The 13,838-nt window shown below is 41.5% G+C and overlaps 1 protein-coding gene across 1 annotated transcript; it reads right to left on the bottom strand.

The window, feature by feature from the left end:
- Positions 1-7,295: 7,295 nt before the first annotated feature.
- On the bottom strand, positions 7,296-13,285 carry LOC309643954 (retinol dehydrogenase 12-like). Its single transcript, XM_082427166.1, has 6 exons — positions 13,045-13,285; positions 12,622-12,861; positions 12,239-12,328; positions 9,223-9,411; positions 8,628-8,734; positions 7,296-8,510 (listed from the first exon to the last, which is right to left on the bottom strand). Exons 1-6 carry the CDS (start codon positions 13,259-13,261, stop codon positions 8,322-8,324), a joined length of 1,032 nt encoding a protein of 343 aa, XP_082283292.1. The 5' UTR covers positions 13,262-13,285; the 3' UTR covers positions 7,296-8,321.
- Between the last annotated feature and the right edge of the window lie 553 nt (positions 13,286-13,838).

The raw sequence follows: 13,838 nt of genomic DNA, 5'->3' as shown, positions 1-13,838 counted from the left end.
ACAAGTTTGGGGGCAGAATGTATAGCATGTGAGTGGCCAAAAAAAAAAATTCCAAGACAAAAACTTAAAGTGGTCCAAATTGGCATAGTTCTCCTAGAAACTTGGCCAAACTAAATGTAAACCCTCTCTGGGGAATATACTTTAATCCCAGGCATCAAATAATTCCTACAGCTAGAGTTCCAAGAACCATGAGGGTACAAAGCCATTAAACACACAAAGAGACAAGCTGCCATAAACTATTCAAACCTGCAAAGATTACTGATTTTGGAATTTTCAGTTACCATATATAAAATGAATATGTTTAATTTGTTTTTAAAAACATAAAGGGGGATTTAAAATATAGGGAAGGGGACTTCCCTGGTGGCACAGTAGTCAAGAATCCTCCTGCCAATGCAGGGCACACAAGTTCAATCCCTGGTCTGGGAAGATCCCACATGCTGCAGAGCAACTAAACCCATGCGCCACAACTACTGAGTCTGTGCTGTAGAACCTGCAAGCCAAAACTACTGAGCCTGTGTGCCACAACTACTGAAGCCGGTGCGCCTAGAGCCCGTGCTCTGCAACAAGGGAAGCCACTGCAATGAGAAGCCTGCACACCACAACAAAGAGTAGCCCCTGCTCGCCACAACTAGAGAAAACCTGTGCTCAGCAATGAAGTCCCAACGCAGCCAAAAATTATTTAATTAATTAAGAAAAAAGAACTACAGTATATATTCATATCCTCATATTCAGAAAATCCAAGGGATTCCCAACAGAATAAGCGAAAAGAAATGCACATCTGGAATTATACTTGTGAAATTGTAGAAAAACAATAACAAAGATAAAATCTTAAAAGGAGCAAGAGGGAAAAGGCAGATTCCCTACAAAGTAACTGTTAGATTAATATCTGATTTCTCAAAAGCAACAATGAGAGCCAGAGACAAAAAATATTATCTTCAACAGGATAAGAGAAAATAACTCTTCAAATATGAAGGTGATACAATAAAAAACTGCAACAAACACATGGAGGCTAAATAATATGCTACTAAACAACCAATGGATCATTGAAGAAATCAAAGAAGAAATAAAAAAATACCTAGAGACAAATGAAAATGAAAATACAATTATCCAAAACCTATGGGGTACAGCAAAAGCAGTTCTAAGAGGGAAGTTTATAGTGTTACAGGCTTACCTCAGGAAACAAGAAAAATCTCAAATAAACGACCTTACCTTACAACTAAAGCAACTAGATAAGAGAAGAACAAACAAAACCCAAAGTTAGTAGAAGGAAAGAAATCATAAAGATCAGAGCAGAAATAAATGAAATAGAGACTTAAAAAAATAGAAAAGATCAAGGAAACTAAAACCTGGTTCTTTGAAAAGATAAACAAAAATGACAAACCTTTAGCCAGACTCATCAGGAAAAAAAGGGAGAGGGCCCAAATCAATAAAATCAGAAATGAAAAAGGAGAAGTTACAACCAACACCACAGAAATACAAAGGATCATAAGACACTACTACGAGCAACTATACACCAATAAAATGGACAACCTAGAAGAAACAGACAAATTCTTAGAAAAGTACACTCTCCCAAGACTGAACCAGGAAGAAAGAGAAAATATGAACAGAACAATTACCACTACTGAAACTGAATCAGTAATTTAAAAACTCCCAAAAACAAAAGTCCAGGACCAGATGGCTTCACAGGTGAATTCTACTAAACATTTAGAGAAGAGTTAACACCTCTCCTTCTGAAACTAGTCCAAAAAAAATTGCAGAGGAAGGAACCCTTCCAAATTCATTCTGTGAGGCCACCATCACCCTGATACCAAAACCAGACAACGATATCACACACAAAAAAAGAAAATTACAGACCAATATCACTGATGAACATAGATGCAAAAGCCATCAGCAAAATAATAGCAAACCGAATCCAACAATACATTAAAAGGATTATACACCATGATCAAGTGGGATTTATCCCAGGGATGAAAAGATTTTTCAGTACCCACAAATCAATCAATGTGATACACCACATGAACAAACTGAAGAATAAAAACCATATAATCATCTCAATAGATGCAGAAAAAGCTTCTGACAAAATTCAACATCCATTTATGATTAAAATCTCTCCAGAAAATAGACACAGAGGGAACATACCTGAACATAATAAAGGTCATATATGACAAACTCACAGCTAACATCATACTTAATGATGAAAAGCTGAAAGCATTCCCTCTAAGATCAGGAACAAGACAAGGATGCCCACTCTTACCACTTTTATTAAACATAGTTTTGGATGTCTTAGCCACAGCAATCAGAGAAGAAAAAGAAATAAAAGGAATCCAAATTGGAAAAGAAGTTAAACTGTCACTGTTTGCAGATGACATGATTCTATACATAGAAACTCCTCAAGATGTCACCAGAAAACTACTAGAGCTCATCAATGAATTCAGTAAAGTTGCAGCATACAACATATAGAAATCTGTTGCATTTCTATACACTAACAACAAAATATCAAAAAGAGAAATTAAGGAAACAATCCCATTTACCATTGTTTCAAAAAGAATAAAATACCTAGGAATAAGCGTACCTAAGGAGGTAAAAGACCTGTACTCCAAAAAGTATAAGACGCTGATGAAAGAAATCAAAGATGTCGCAAACAGATGGAGAGAAATACAATTGTTCTTGGATTGGAAGAATCAATATTGTTAAAATGACCATACTACCCAAGTCAATCTACAGATTCAGTGCAATCCCTACCAAATTACCAATGGCATTTTTCACAGAACTGGAACAAAAATTTTTTTAATTTGTATAGAAACACAAAAGACCCCAAATAGCCAAAACAATCTTGAGAAAGAAGAATGGAGCTGGAGGAATCACACTCCCTGACTTCAGACTATACTGCAAAGCTACAGTAATCAAAACAGTATGGCACTGGCACAAAAACAGAAATATAGATCAATGGAAAAGGATAGAAAGCCCAGAAATAAACCCACACACTTACGGGCAATTAATCTATCACAAGGAGGCAAGAATATACAAAGGAGAAAAGACAGTCTCTTCAGTACGTGGTGCTGGAAACCTGGACAGCTACATGTAAAAGAATGAAATTAGAACATTCTCTAACACCGTATACAAAATAAACTCAAAATGGATTAAAGACGTAAATGTAGAGAGTTCCCTGGTGGCCTAGTGGTTAGGATTCCGGTCTTTCATTGCCGTGGACCTGGGTTCGATGATCCATGGTTGGGGAACTGAGATCCTGCAAGTGGTGTGGCAAAACAAAAACAAAACAAAACAAAACCCTACGTGTAAGACTGGATACTATAAAACTCCTAGAGGGGAACATAGGCAGAACACTCTTTCACATAAATTGAAGCAATCTTTCTTTGGATATGTCTCCTAGTAACTGGTAATGGAAACAAAAGCAAAAGTAAACAAATGGGACCTAATTAAACTTAAAAGCTTTTGCACAGCAAAGGAAACCGTAAACAAAACTAAAAACAACCTACAGAATGGGAGACAATATTTGCAAACAATGGATTAATTCCCAAAATATACAAACAGCTTACATAGCTCAATATCAAAAAAACCAAACAAGGGACTTCCCTGGTGGTGCAGTGATTAAAAATCCACCTGCCAATGCAGGGGACACGGGTTCAATCCCTGGTGCAGGAAGATCCCACATGCTGCAGAGCAACTAAGCCCGTGTGCCACAACTACTGAGCCAGTGCCCTAGAGCCTGTGAGCCACAACTACTGAGCCTGTGTGCCACAACTACTGAGCCCATGCGCCTAGTGTTCCACAAGAAGAGAAGCCACTGCGATGAGAAGCCCACGCACCACAACAAAGAGTAGCCCCCTCTAGCCACAACTAGAGAAAGCCCGCACGCAACAACAAAGACCCAATGCAGCCATAAATCAATAAATAAATTTATTTAAAAAAAACCAAACAACCCAATCAAAAAATGGGCAGAAGACCTAAGTAGACATTTCTCCAAAGAAGACATAGCCAACAGGCATATGAAAAGATACACAATATTACTAATTATTAGAGAAATGCAAATCAAGACTACAATGAGGTATCACCTCACACCAGTCAGAATGACCATCATCAAAAAGTCTACAAATAATAAATGCTGGGGGGAAGTCCCTGGCAGTCCAGTGGTTAGGACTCCACACTTCCACTGCAGAGGGCATGGGTTCAATCCCTGGCTGGGGAACTAAGATCCCACAAGCCACACAGTGTGCCAAAAAAATAAAAAATTAAAAAATAAATGCTGGGGAAGGTGTGGAGAAAAGGGAACCCCCCTACACTGTTGGTGGGAATGTAAACTGGTATAGCCACTATGGAGAACAGTATGGAGGTTTCTTAAAGAACTGAAAACAGAGTTACCATATGATCCAGCAGTCCCACTCCTGGACATATATCTGGAAAAGACAAAAACTCTAATTTGAAAAGATACATGCACCCCAATGTTCAATGCAGCACTGTTTACAATAGCCAAGACATGGAAGCAACCTAAGTGTCCATTGACAGATTAATGGATAAAGAAAATGTGGTATATATATACCACAGAATATTACTCAGCCATAAAAAGGATGAAATAATGCCATTCACAACAACATGGATGGACCTAGAGATTATCATACTAAGTGAAGTAAGTCAGACAGAGGAAGACAAATATCATATGATATCACTTATATGTGGAATCTTAAAAAAAAAATGATACAAATGAACTTATTTACAGAACAGAAACAGACTCACAGACTTCAAAAACAAATTTATGGTTACCAAAGGGGAAAGGTTGGGGGGAGGGATAAATTAGGAGTTTGGGATTAATGTATACACACTACTGTATATAAAATAGATAATCAACCAAGACCTACTGTATGGCACAGGGAACTCTACTCAATATTCTGTAATAAACGTTATGGGAAAAGAATCTGAAAAAGAATGGATATATGTATATGTATAGCTGAATCACTTTGTTGTACACCTGAAACTAACACAACATTGTAAATCAACTTTACTCCAATATAAAATAATTTTTTTTAATTAAATAGATAAACAATAAGGACCTCCTGAATAGCACAGGGAACTATATTCAACATCTTATAATAATCTATAATGGTAAAGAATTTTAAAAATTATATATGTATATATATGTAACTGAATCACTTTGCTTTACACTTGAAACATTTTAAATCAACTATACTTCTGTTGAAGTTTAAAAACAATGAAGGTACAATAAAGACATTTCAAACAACACTGAAGAAGTTTGCTATCACTAAATCCTGTATTAGTAGTCTACTGCTGCATAACGAATTATTACAAACTCATTGGCTTAAAAGAAAACATGTATTATCTCACAGTTTCTATGGGTAAGGAGTCTGGGTACAGGTTAGCTGGGTCCTCTGCTCACGATCTCACCAGGCCGAAATCAAGGTGTCATCTAGGGCTGCAATCTCATCTGGGCTCCAGGTCCTCTTCTAAGCTCACTGGTTATTGGCAAAATTCAGCTCCTTGTAACCGCAGAACCGAAGCCTCAACTACTAGAGTCCATGTGGCCTTCTCTACAATGTGGCAGTTTGCTTCTTCATGATAAACAGGAGAATCTCTAAGAAGGCCTGAACCCTTTTAAAGGGCTCGCCTGATTAGGCCAGATCCACCCAAAATAACCTCCCCTTTGATTATCTCAAAACCAATTGGTTACTTGAGTCTTTAACTCGCCAACCTATTTAAAATTTCAAACAGGGCCCCTCATCATGGCACTCCTTCTTTCCTTTCTTGCTTCACTTGTGTCCATAGCACTCATATGAGTGCTATGTAATTTTACCATATATTTTTGTTTATTATCTCTCTTACTCCACTAGAATATACACTTCTTGAATTCATGGATGTTTATCTGTTTTACTCATTACTGTAGAACAATGCCTGGATCAGTCGACACTCCATTAATTTATTCATTTAATAAATTAAATTCATTAAATTTAAGATAATTTAATGAATAAATTAATGAATGACACAGACCGTGGAAAGCTTTGAGGAACTCAAATGTAGAAAGATGTAATTTAAAGATGTGAAGAAAAGTATGGTAGACGAATAAATATTGTTCATTCACACGCACACAAAGCCAAATGGTTATAGACTTGAATTACATCAGCAAATCCCATTAACCCAATATATAACAAAATCACAGAAGTAAAATTCTATCATGTTCATGAGATCTGCTCACACCCAGGGGGAGGAGATTATAGAGAATGTGTACACAAGTGGGTAGGGATCTTGGGAGCCATCTTAGAATTCTGTCTACCACAAATCCTCATGAAAGGAACTTCTAAAGAAGGTACTTCAGGGTAGAAGGAAAATAATCCCAGACGGAAGATCTGAGACACAAGAAAGAAGAGTGAGCAAAGAAAATACTAAACATATGGGTAAATCCATACAAATATCAACTATTTAAAATAACAAAATATCTGATTTATGAAGTTAATGAAATAACAATATAATTAAAATATTGGGTTACAAAAGCATATGAATTCAAAGAGAATGATTAATGTTAAAGAACTCTAAGCTCTATGTATTGTTTGAAAGAAGAATAAAGATATTGATTAAAACTGTTAAATAAATATGCAGGGACTTCCCTGGTGGTCCAGTGGTTAAGACCCCAGGCTCTCACATGTGGCACGGCCAATAAAATAAAATAAAATAAAATAAATATGCAGGTTAAGGGACTTCCCTGGTAGCCCAGTGGTTAAGAATCCGCTTTCCAATGCAGGAGACACGGGTTCGATCCCTGGTTAGGGAACTAAGATCCCACATGCCACCGGGCAACTAAGCCCGCACGCTGCAACCACAGAGTCTGTGCTCTACAACTAGAGAAGCCCGTGTGCTGCAACAAAAACCCAGCGCAGCCAAAAAAAAGGAAAAATCATCCCACTGCACTCTAAGAGGCTCCCAACCAACCTTCTCTCCTTTATTCAGGGTCAGACTTGTATCACAGTCTGGCATATCTCCCTGCTTCTTCCCCACTTTCTCTCACAGCCATTTGCCCTAGCAAGTTTCTTGTACATTTAATCCTCAATTAATTGGCATCTGTTTCTCGTATAATGTCCCTAGACTAACACAAATTCCCAATTTATTTTATAAAATGAATCTATCCATGACAGCAAAACCAGACAATGGCAATATAAGTAAGGAAAAGTACAGTACAGGCCAATCTCATTTATGAATAAACAGTTCCAAGCAAAAACATGAGTATACTAAATTTAGCCATGTATACAAAATTAACACTCTGACAAAGTTGGTTTAAATGCAAGTTTGGTTTAATACTAGAAAATCAATTAAGGTCTAGGAAAAGAAATAAACTTTATAATAGTTGAAAGAGAAGAAATAAATGTTAATATTCCCAGATGGTGTGATTTTCTATGTGGAAAAACCAAAAGTCTACAGATAACTTGTCAGAATTAGATAACTTAATAAAGTTGCTTGATGTATGATTAATATACAAATTTTAAAATGCCATTTGCAATAGCATAAAAAGTAAGGTATCTGGAACTAAATATAATAAAATTTGTGCAAGATCTTTATCGGTAAAATTATTCAAAATTTTATAAAGATATTAAGAAGATTTAAATAGACAAAAGTACACTTTGCTCATGTTTAGAACTCATTATCATAAAAACTTCAATCCTCCCAAGTAGACGTAGTGCAATCCCAACAAGGTTTGTGTATGTGAAATTTGAAAAGCTGATTCCAAAATTTATGTAGATTTAAAAGAAGCAATGCACTCTCACTCTCAGAATTCACTGGCCTTATTGCATGACTCAGCACCCAGGAGCAGCTGGTTGATAGAAAGGTGGAATGGTTACCTGTAGGCTCAGTTACAGTATCAGCTGGGAAACAACGCCCTATGAAGTTGGGATGCTGTCCTACAGGATGTGGCATATGCCTTAATCCAGAGGACACTATGTGGTACCGTCTCCCCCAAGTCCAGGAACAGGTACAGGTAGAAGTTTCCCCTCTTACTGGTACATCTAATACCCACCGAAAGGAGTCTTACTCCCCATCACCACAACATGGGACTCGGTAGGTTTGGAGATCCTAGTGACCAAGACATGAATACGTCTATCAAAATACTAGCAGTAAAGTAGAAGCTGAAACTGTCCCCTGGCTGATCTGAGCTCTCACGCCCCTGAATCAACAGGGAGAGGAAGTGGTCACTATACTGGACAAAGAGATTGATCCTTGGAGCCAGCAAACAGAAGGCATAATCAGAGTAAGGGCTGGGAGTCAAGGAGAGGGTGGCTAGTTAGGGCAGGGGTCACAGAAGATCAGTCCACCTTGTCTAGGTTTGTTAGTCGGACTGAGGTATTCCAGAGGCTTTGGGCCACATGACAATCCCGAGCAGCTTCAGGGGGAAGAGTTATCACACAGGAACAATTAAAATGTTTTCCAGAAATGCCATCCAGCTCCTTTGCCAAGCACAGGTAGAGGACTGGGATTGCACCTTGTTTGCTATCCTGTAGAGACACGGGGGAAGAAGAGGAGTAAAGGACACTCAGCAGCAGAGCCCTGCCCCACCCTCCACTACCCACCTTAAAGAAGGTGGAGGCCGAGCCAGCTCCCCCACTACCCACCTTAAAGAAGAAGCTGAGGAGCCAGAAGAGGAAGTGATATGGCCAAGAGAAATGCCTCATGATCTTTGTGTATACAACACCTGGGTCCACAGAGTTCACAGTCACACCTGAGAGGGTGAGACACGTGTAGTACAAAGTGAAGTGAGAGGAGGATGGTGGGAAGAAAGGGTTAAGTGTGGTTCTGCAATGTGCAATGAGGGGAGGATCCTTTCAGATCTGTCGGGTAGAGGTGACAAGAGACCTGGGGGTGGTGCCAGGGAAGTCAGTGTTTAGTAACTTACATGAATGGTGATATCTGAGCCAGTAAGGAGACATAAGTATTTGAAAGTGTTGGGTGATCTTGAGGGGGAACATGATGGATGGTGTTGGAGGAGAGGGAAGTTGTAGGTGATGAGAGAGTTGGAAAAGCATGAAAAGGAGATATGAAGATGGGGTTGAGGGCAACATAGGGTGCACAGATGATAAATGGAGGATATTAACAGCTGGCTTGGGGGATATTGGGAGTATTATATGGCCAGAATATATTGGAATGAGATGGGAAGTGTTGGGAGGTAGTGTTGGGAGTGGAGGAGTAGGGGGTGTCAGAGGCAGTTACCTGTCCCTTGCAGTCTCTGGGCAAGCTTCCCAGTGAATGAGGCCAAAAGAAGTTTGCTGCAGTCATAGTTCTGGTTGAAGGTCAAAGGTCTACCAGCCCCTATCAGATGTTCCTCATCAATGTACCCATGTGCTTGCCGGAAGGAAGACACATTCACTACCCGGGCTGACCCTGCCCGCTGAAGGGCCCCTGGGTAGAGAGAGGACCACACACCTTCAATCCAAGTCCTAGAGTAAATTCCCATGCCCACTCCCCAACCTGCTTCTCCATGAGACTCCAGGAGGACAGGGACCATCCCAGGCTTTCAGGAGAGAGTCAGTGGGTCCCCATGCAGGGGCCCAGGCGAGGCACAGCGCAATGTGAACTGAGACTTCATTTTTATTATCTGCTTTCCTAATGCTCTTCCTCTTGTTTTATTTTAGTGGGGGGTTTTTTTTTGCCTAAAGTAAAAGTGGAGTTTTGCCTTTTCTTTCACTTGCTAGCTGGAGCTAATTTAATTAATCCTTGTTTATATTTTTATCCTGCTGATGGCTAAGAAGGGGAAGGAGAGGCTGGAAATGCTCTGAAAACTGTCTTTCACACATTCATACATTCATTCTTTTACTTATTCATTCCACAGATATTCACTAGGCCCCTGTATTATGGCAGACACCACGCTAGGTGCCAAGGACATATGGGTGCTAGGTTTAGGGGAAAAGAAATGTGTGCAGAAATGCTTGGGAAGGTGTGGTTTGTTTTTTTTTTAATTTTAACTATCTTCCAAAAGAGTGAAAGTAAAATTACTATCAATAGAACAGGTACAAGTAAATCTTAAAAAAAAAAAAAAGAGTTCCTAACTATACAAAAAAAAGGCTGGATTATATAAAGTATCAAAAGTTGTAGGACTTCCCTGGTGGCGCAGTGGTTAAGAATCTGCCTGCCAATGCAGGCGACACGGGTTTAAGCCCTGGTCCAGGAAGATCCCACATGCTGCGGAGCAGCTAAGCCCATGCGCCACAACTACTGAGCCTACGCTCTAGAGCCCGTGAGTCACAACTACTGAGCCTGTGTGCCACAACTACTGAAGCCCACGCACCTAGAACCAATGCTCCGCAACAAAGAGAAGCCACCGCACTGAGAAGACCATGCATTGCAACGAAGAGTAGCCCCCTCTCACCACAACTAGAGAAAGCCTGTGCGTAGCAATGAAGACCCAATGCAGCCAAAATAAATAAATTAATAAAATTATTGGAAAAAAATTGTAGTTGTCACATATGAGCTTACTTATTGTTTCAAAATGCTAAAACTATTTTTTTTAGTAAATTTATTTATTTATTTATTTATTTATTTTTGGCTGTGTTGGGTCTTCGTTTCTGTGCGAGGGCTTTCTCCAGTTGCGGCGAGCAGGGACCACTCTTCATCACGGTGCACAGGCCTCTCACTGTCGTGGCCTCTCCCGTTGCGGAGCACAGGCTCCAGACGCGCAGGCTCAGTAGTTGTGGCTCACGGGCTTAGTTGCTCCGCGGCATGTGGGATCTTCCCAGACCAGGGCTCGAACCCGTGTCCCCTGCATTGGCAGGCAGATTCTCAACCACTGCGCCACCAGGGAAGCCCGCTAAAACTGTTTTGAGCCCTCCATTTAAATGAAGAATCACAAATGAAAACTAGAGCAGGAGGTACTTAGCCAAAATTTGTTGGAGAGAAGATTATTCTTAAAGAGGACAGTGAACTCCAAACTTGCAGACATAGTGACATGAAGACCAAAGGGGCTCACAACCTAGTTGGAGACTGATCTTCATGCAGCAACATCAGTGCAGGAACAGAGATGTGTACAGGGACTAAGGGAGTCCTGTAAATGGGGACGGCTGGGGGAGGCAGAGGTGTCAGGGCAGGATCCACAACACGAGTGGTATCTGTGCTGAGTGTTGGCAGCTGAATTAAGTTAGACAGGCTAAAGAGATGGGAAAGGATATTCCAGATAGAGGGAAATACATGAGCAAAAGCACAGCCAGAATTAAAAAACAGAGTGTGGCCCAAGAGATACAGATTGTCTGGCTGGAGACAAGGGTGTGGGCTTGGGAACGGCAAAGGTGAGACTCTCAGCCTGCAGATGGTCTTTTAAGTGGAGAGAAGCAGCTTAGTTTATTATATAAAGTACAGAGTTCCTTCAAAGGATTTGAAGCAAGAAAGTGATATGATGAAAGGTGATTTCTTAGAAGTGGCAGAAGGGAGAATAGATTAGAGAAGGGAAGATGGGAGAGAAGGCAGTTTAAGAAACTATTACTAAGCAAGGTACAGACAGGGTATTGTAGCATGTTATAATTTTTGGAAAGGGGGGAAAATATTTATACTTACAAATGCATAAGGTTTGGCCTTGCTCTTTGTTCACTTTCCGGTTGGGGCTAATTTAATCACCCACTAAAGGGTACATGAGACCTGGCAATAGTAGTTGCCTCCCAGGAGGGGAATGGGTAGCTGATTTTCCAAGAGAGGAGGAGACTTTTTCTTTCTGTCTGTCTGTCTTTTTTTTTTTTTTTTTTTTACTGCATACCCTTTTGTACTTTGGACATGTATTACCTGACCAAAAAATTAATTTTCTTTTAAAGAGGCTATTAGACAATCCAGAGAAAATGTTAGGGAGAATGTGCCTGTCACCCAATCCCTCCCCTCCCTAGGAAGAATACAAACCTCCTTAATTCTAGTAGCCTAATACCACCCTCAAGAAGCTTTTGTTGAGATGACTGACTCTACTAGTCTGGCTAGAACTCAGAGCTGGGGGAAAGAGAGATGGCATGTAGATCTTACATCCTCTTGCTGGTTGTATTTGGGGCTGACTGATTCCATTACCAGCCTCCTAATCCTGACTGTTGCCAGGTGGGTTCCCTGCTGTGTACAGCAAAAATATACTGGGTCATTGCTCAGCAAGCATCTGGGTGTCAAGGGAAAGGAGATGACCACGGGAGACAGTAAGCACAAAAATGCCAGGGGAATGGAAAAGTGGGGGTGGCACAGAAGGTAAGCACCCATCCTTCCTTACCTTGGAGCAGATTTGCGAGCAGAAAGGGCCCAATGTAGTTGGTGGCAAAGGTGAGATCAAGGCCCTCTGGGGTAAGTGTAGTGGGGAATCCTGGGAGGAGATGAAAACATAGGTGGTGGGTGATGGAGTGAGGACCCTGAGGGAGACAAAGTCTGGGGAGGACATATTGGGTTCAGTAGAAATGCCACAGGAGCATGGATGTGTTGAGACGGGGGCAATGAAGTTTGAGGCTATAACTTAAGGTAGGCTTTTTAGGATAGTGTCTGAATTATAGTGTTTCCATGGTATGTACAGGTTAGGCTTGGAGGATGCCTGTTTTGGGGTCCCTGAGCTAGAAAGAAGGTTCCTGAAATGTGCTTAGGGGAAGCAATCAAGGCACATACCACAGACTGCAGCATTGTTAACCAGTAGATGTATCTCAGGATACTCCTGCAGAAGCCACTGAGCAAAGCTTCGGATGGAGTCCATAGAGCTCAGGTCCACCTCACCAAGCAGGAGGCGGTTGCTCTTTGACGCTGCTTGTATCTCGACCAGGGCTCTCTGTCCACGCACCCGGCTACGGCAGGCCAGGATCACACGTGCCCCACGGCGGGCCAGCTCCTGGGACACAACCTTCCCGATGCCTGTGGGAGGGCAGCTTCAGAGTATGCTAGTCTGGGGAGTGACTAAAGGGCAATGTGGGAGGTGGGGTGCAGGGGGAGACAAGTGTTCTGACAGTGGGTGCTGGTCCTCCTCCCTGCCCTCCCTGTTGGGGCTGTTGGAGGCTGAGGCCCTTAGTGAAGTGACAGGGCAGGAGGAGCACTCACCACTGTTGGCCCCAGTCACCACTGCTATCTTCCCAGTCAAATCCGTGGAGCAGCATTGGAGGTCCCAAAGATATAACTTATGCCAGACCTGCACACTTAGTCTAAGCAGGAGGACCAGAATGAGGAGGACAGAGCCAGGACCCCAGACTGGGGTGCTGAGTAGAGACCACAGTGACATAGCAGAGAAGTCTGGTCTGCCACTGGAAGTGCTGCCCATGGGAGGGTGGGGAGGGACTAGTCAAAGCTGAGTAGGACTAGGCAAGAGGTTGGTGTGGAGCAGAAGGCACAAAATTTAAGGAGGCACTCACTCGTGGGTGTGCTTTAGCATCCCGTTTGAAACTGAGAGTGAATTCCTCCTTAAATTGTTTTCCCTAGCTATCTGATTGCCTCACTCCATTGCTGGTCCAAGTCAAAGATCAAGAGAGTCTGGGTTTCCCTAAACCCTGCATAGGTTCAAATGTGTCTCCAAGTGAAACTTGGATTTGCACTCTAAGATGAATGGACAGAGCTCCAGGGACTGGAAATTAAATTCCTCATGTCTCGAATCACTCTGTGCTTAAGTGGGGCCATCCCCTTCTTCCCTTACTGGAAGGAGACTCTCATAAGTTCTCCAAACTGAGGCAGACCCCACTTCGAACCCTTATGTCTGCTCCTTTGTGGAGATGGGGATGGTTCTCCAGAATGCCTCTGCTGGGGAGCCACCTTGGCCCTAAAGCAGGGTCTCCTAAGGGTGTAATGGAATTATTCCCTGGAGCCAGTGTTCTATATTCTTCTAGACCACTCCAGTTCACGAG

The sequence above is a fragment of the Balaenoptera physalus genome (assembly GCF_965194825.1).
Source record: "Balaenoptera physalus genome assembly, chromosome: 15".
NCBI classification, from domain to species: Eukaryota; Metazoa; Chordata; class Mammalia; order Artiodactyla; family Balaenopteridae; genus Balaenoptera; species Balaenoptera physalus.
Note: the sequence above shows the minus strand (reverse complement) of the source record. Positions and strands in the feature narration are given on the sequence as shown.

Excerpts from the sequence above, each read along its gene's own strand:
- LOC309643954 (XM_082427166.1), bottom strand. The coding sequence starts at position 13,261 with ATGGGCAGCACTTCCAGTGGCAGACCAGACTTCTCTGCTATGTCACTG. Across the intron at positions 12,329-12,621 it reads TAACAATGCTGCAGTCTGTG|GATTCCCCACTACACTTACC; the intron begins GTATGTGCCTTG and ends ATCTCCTCCCAG. Across the intron at positions 9,412-12,238 it reads GCTCGCAAATCTGCTCCAAG|GGGCCCTTCAGCGGGCAGGG; the intron begins GTAAGGAAGGAT and ends CTCTCTACCCAG.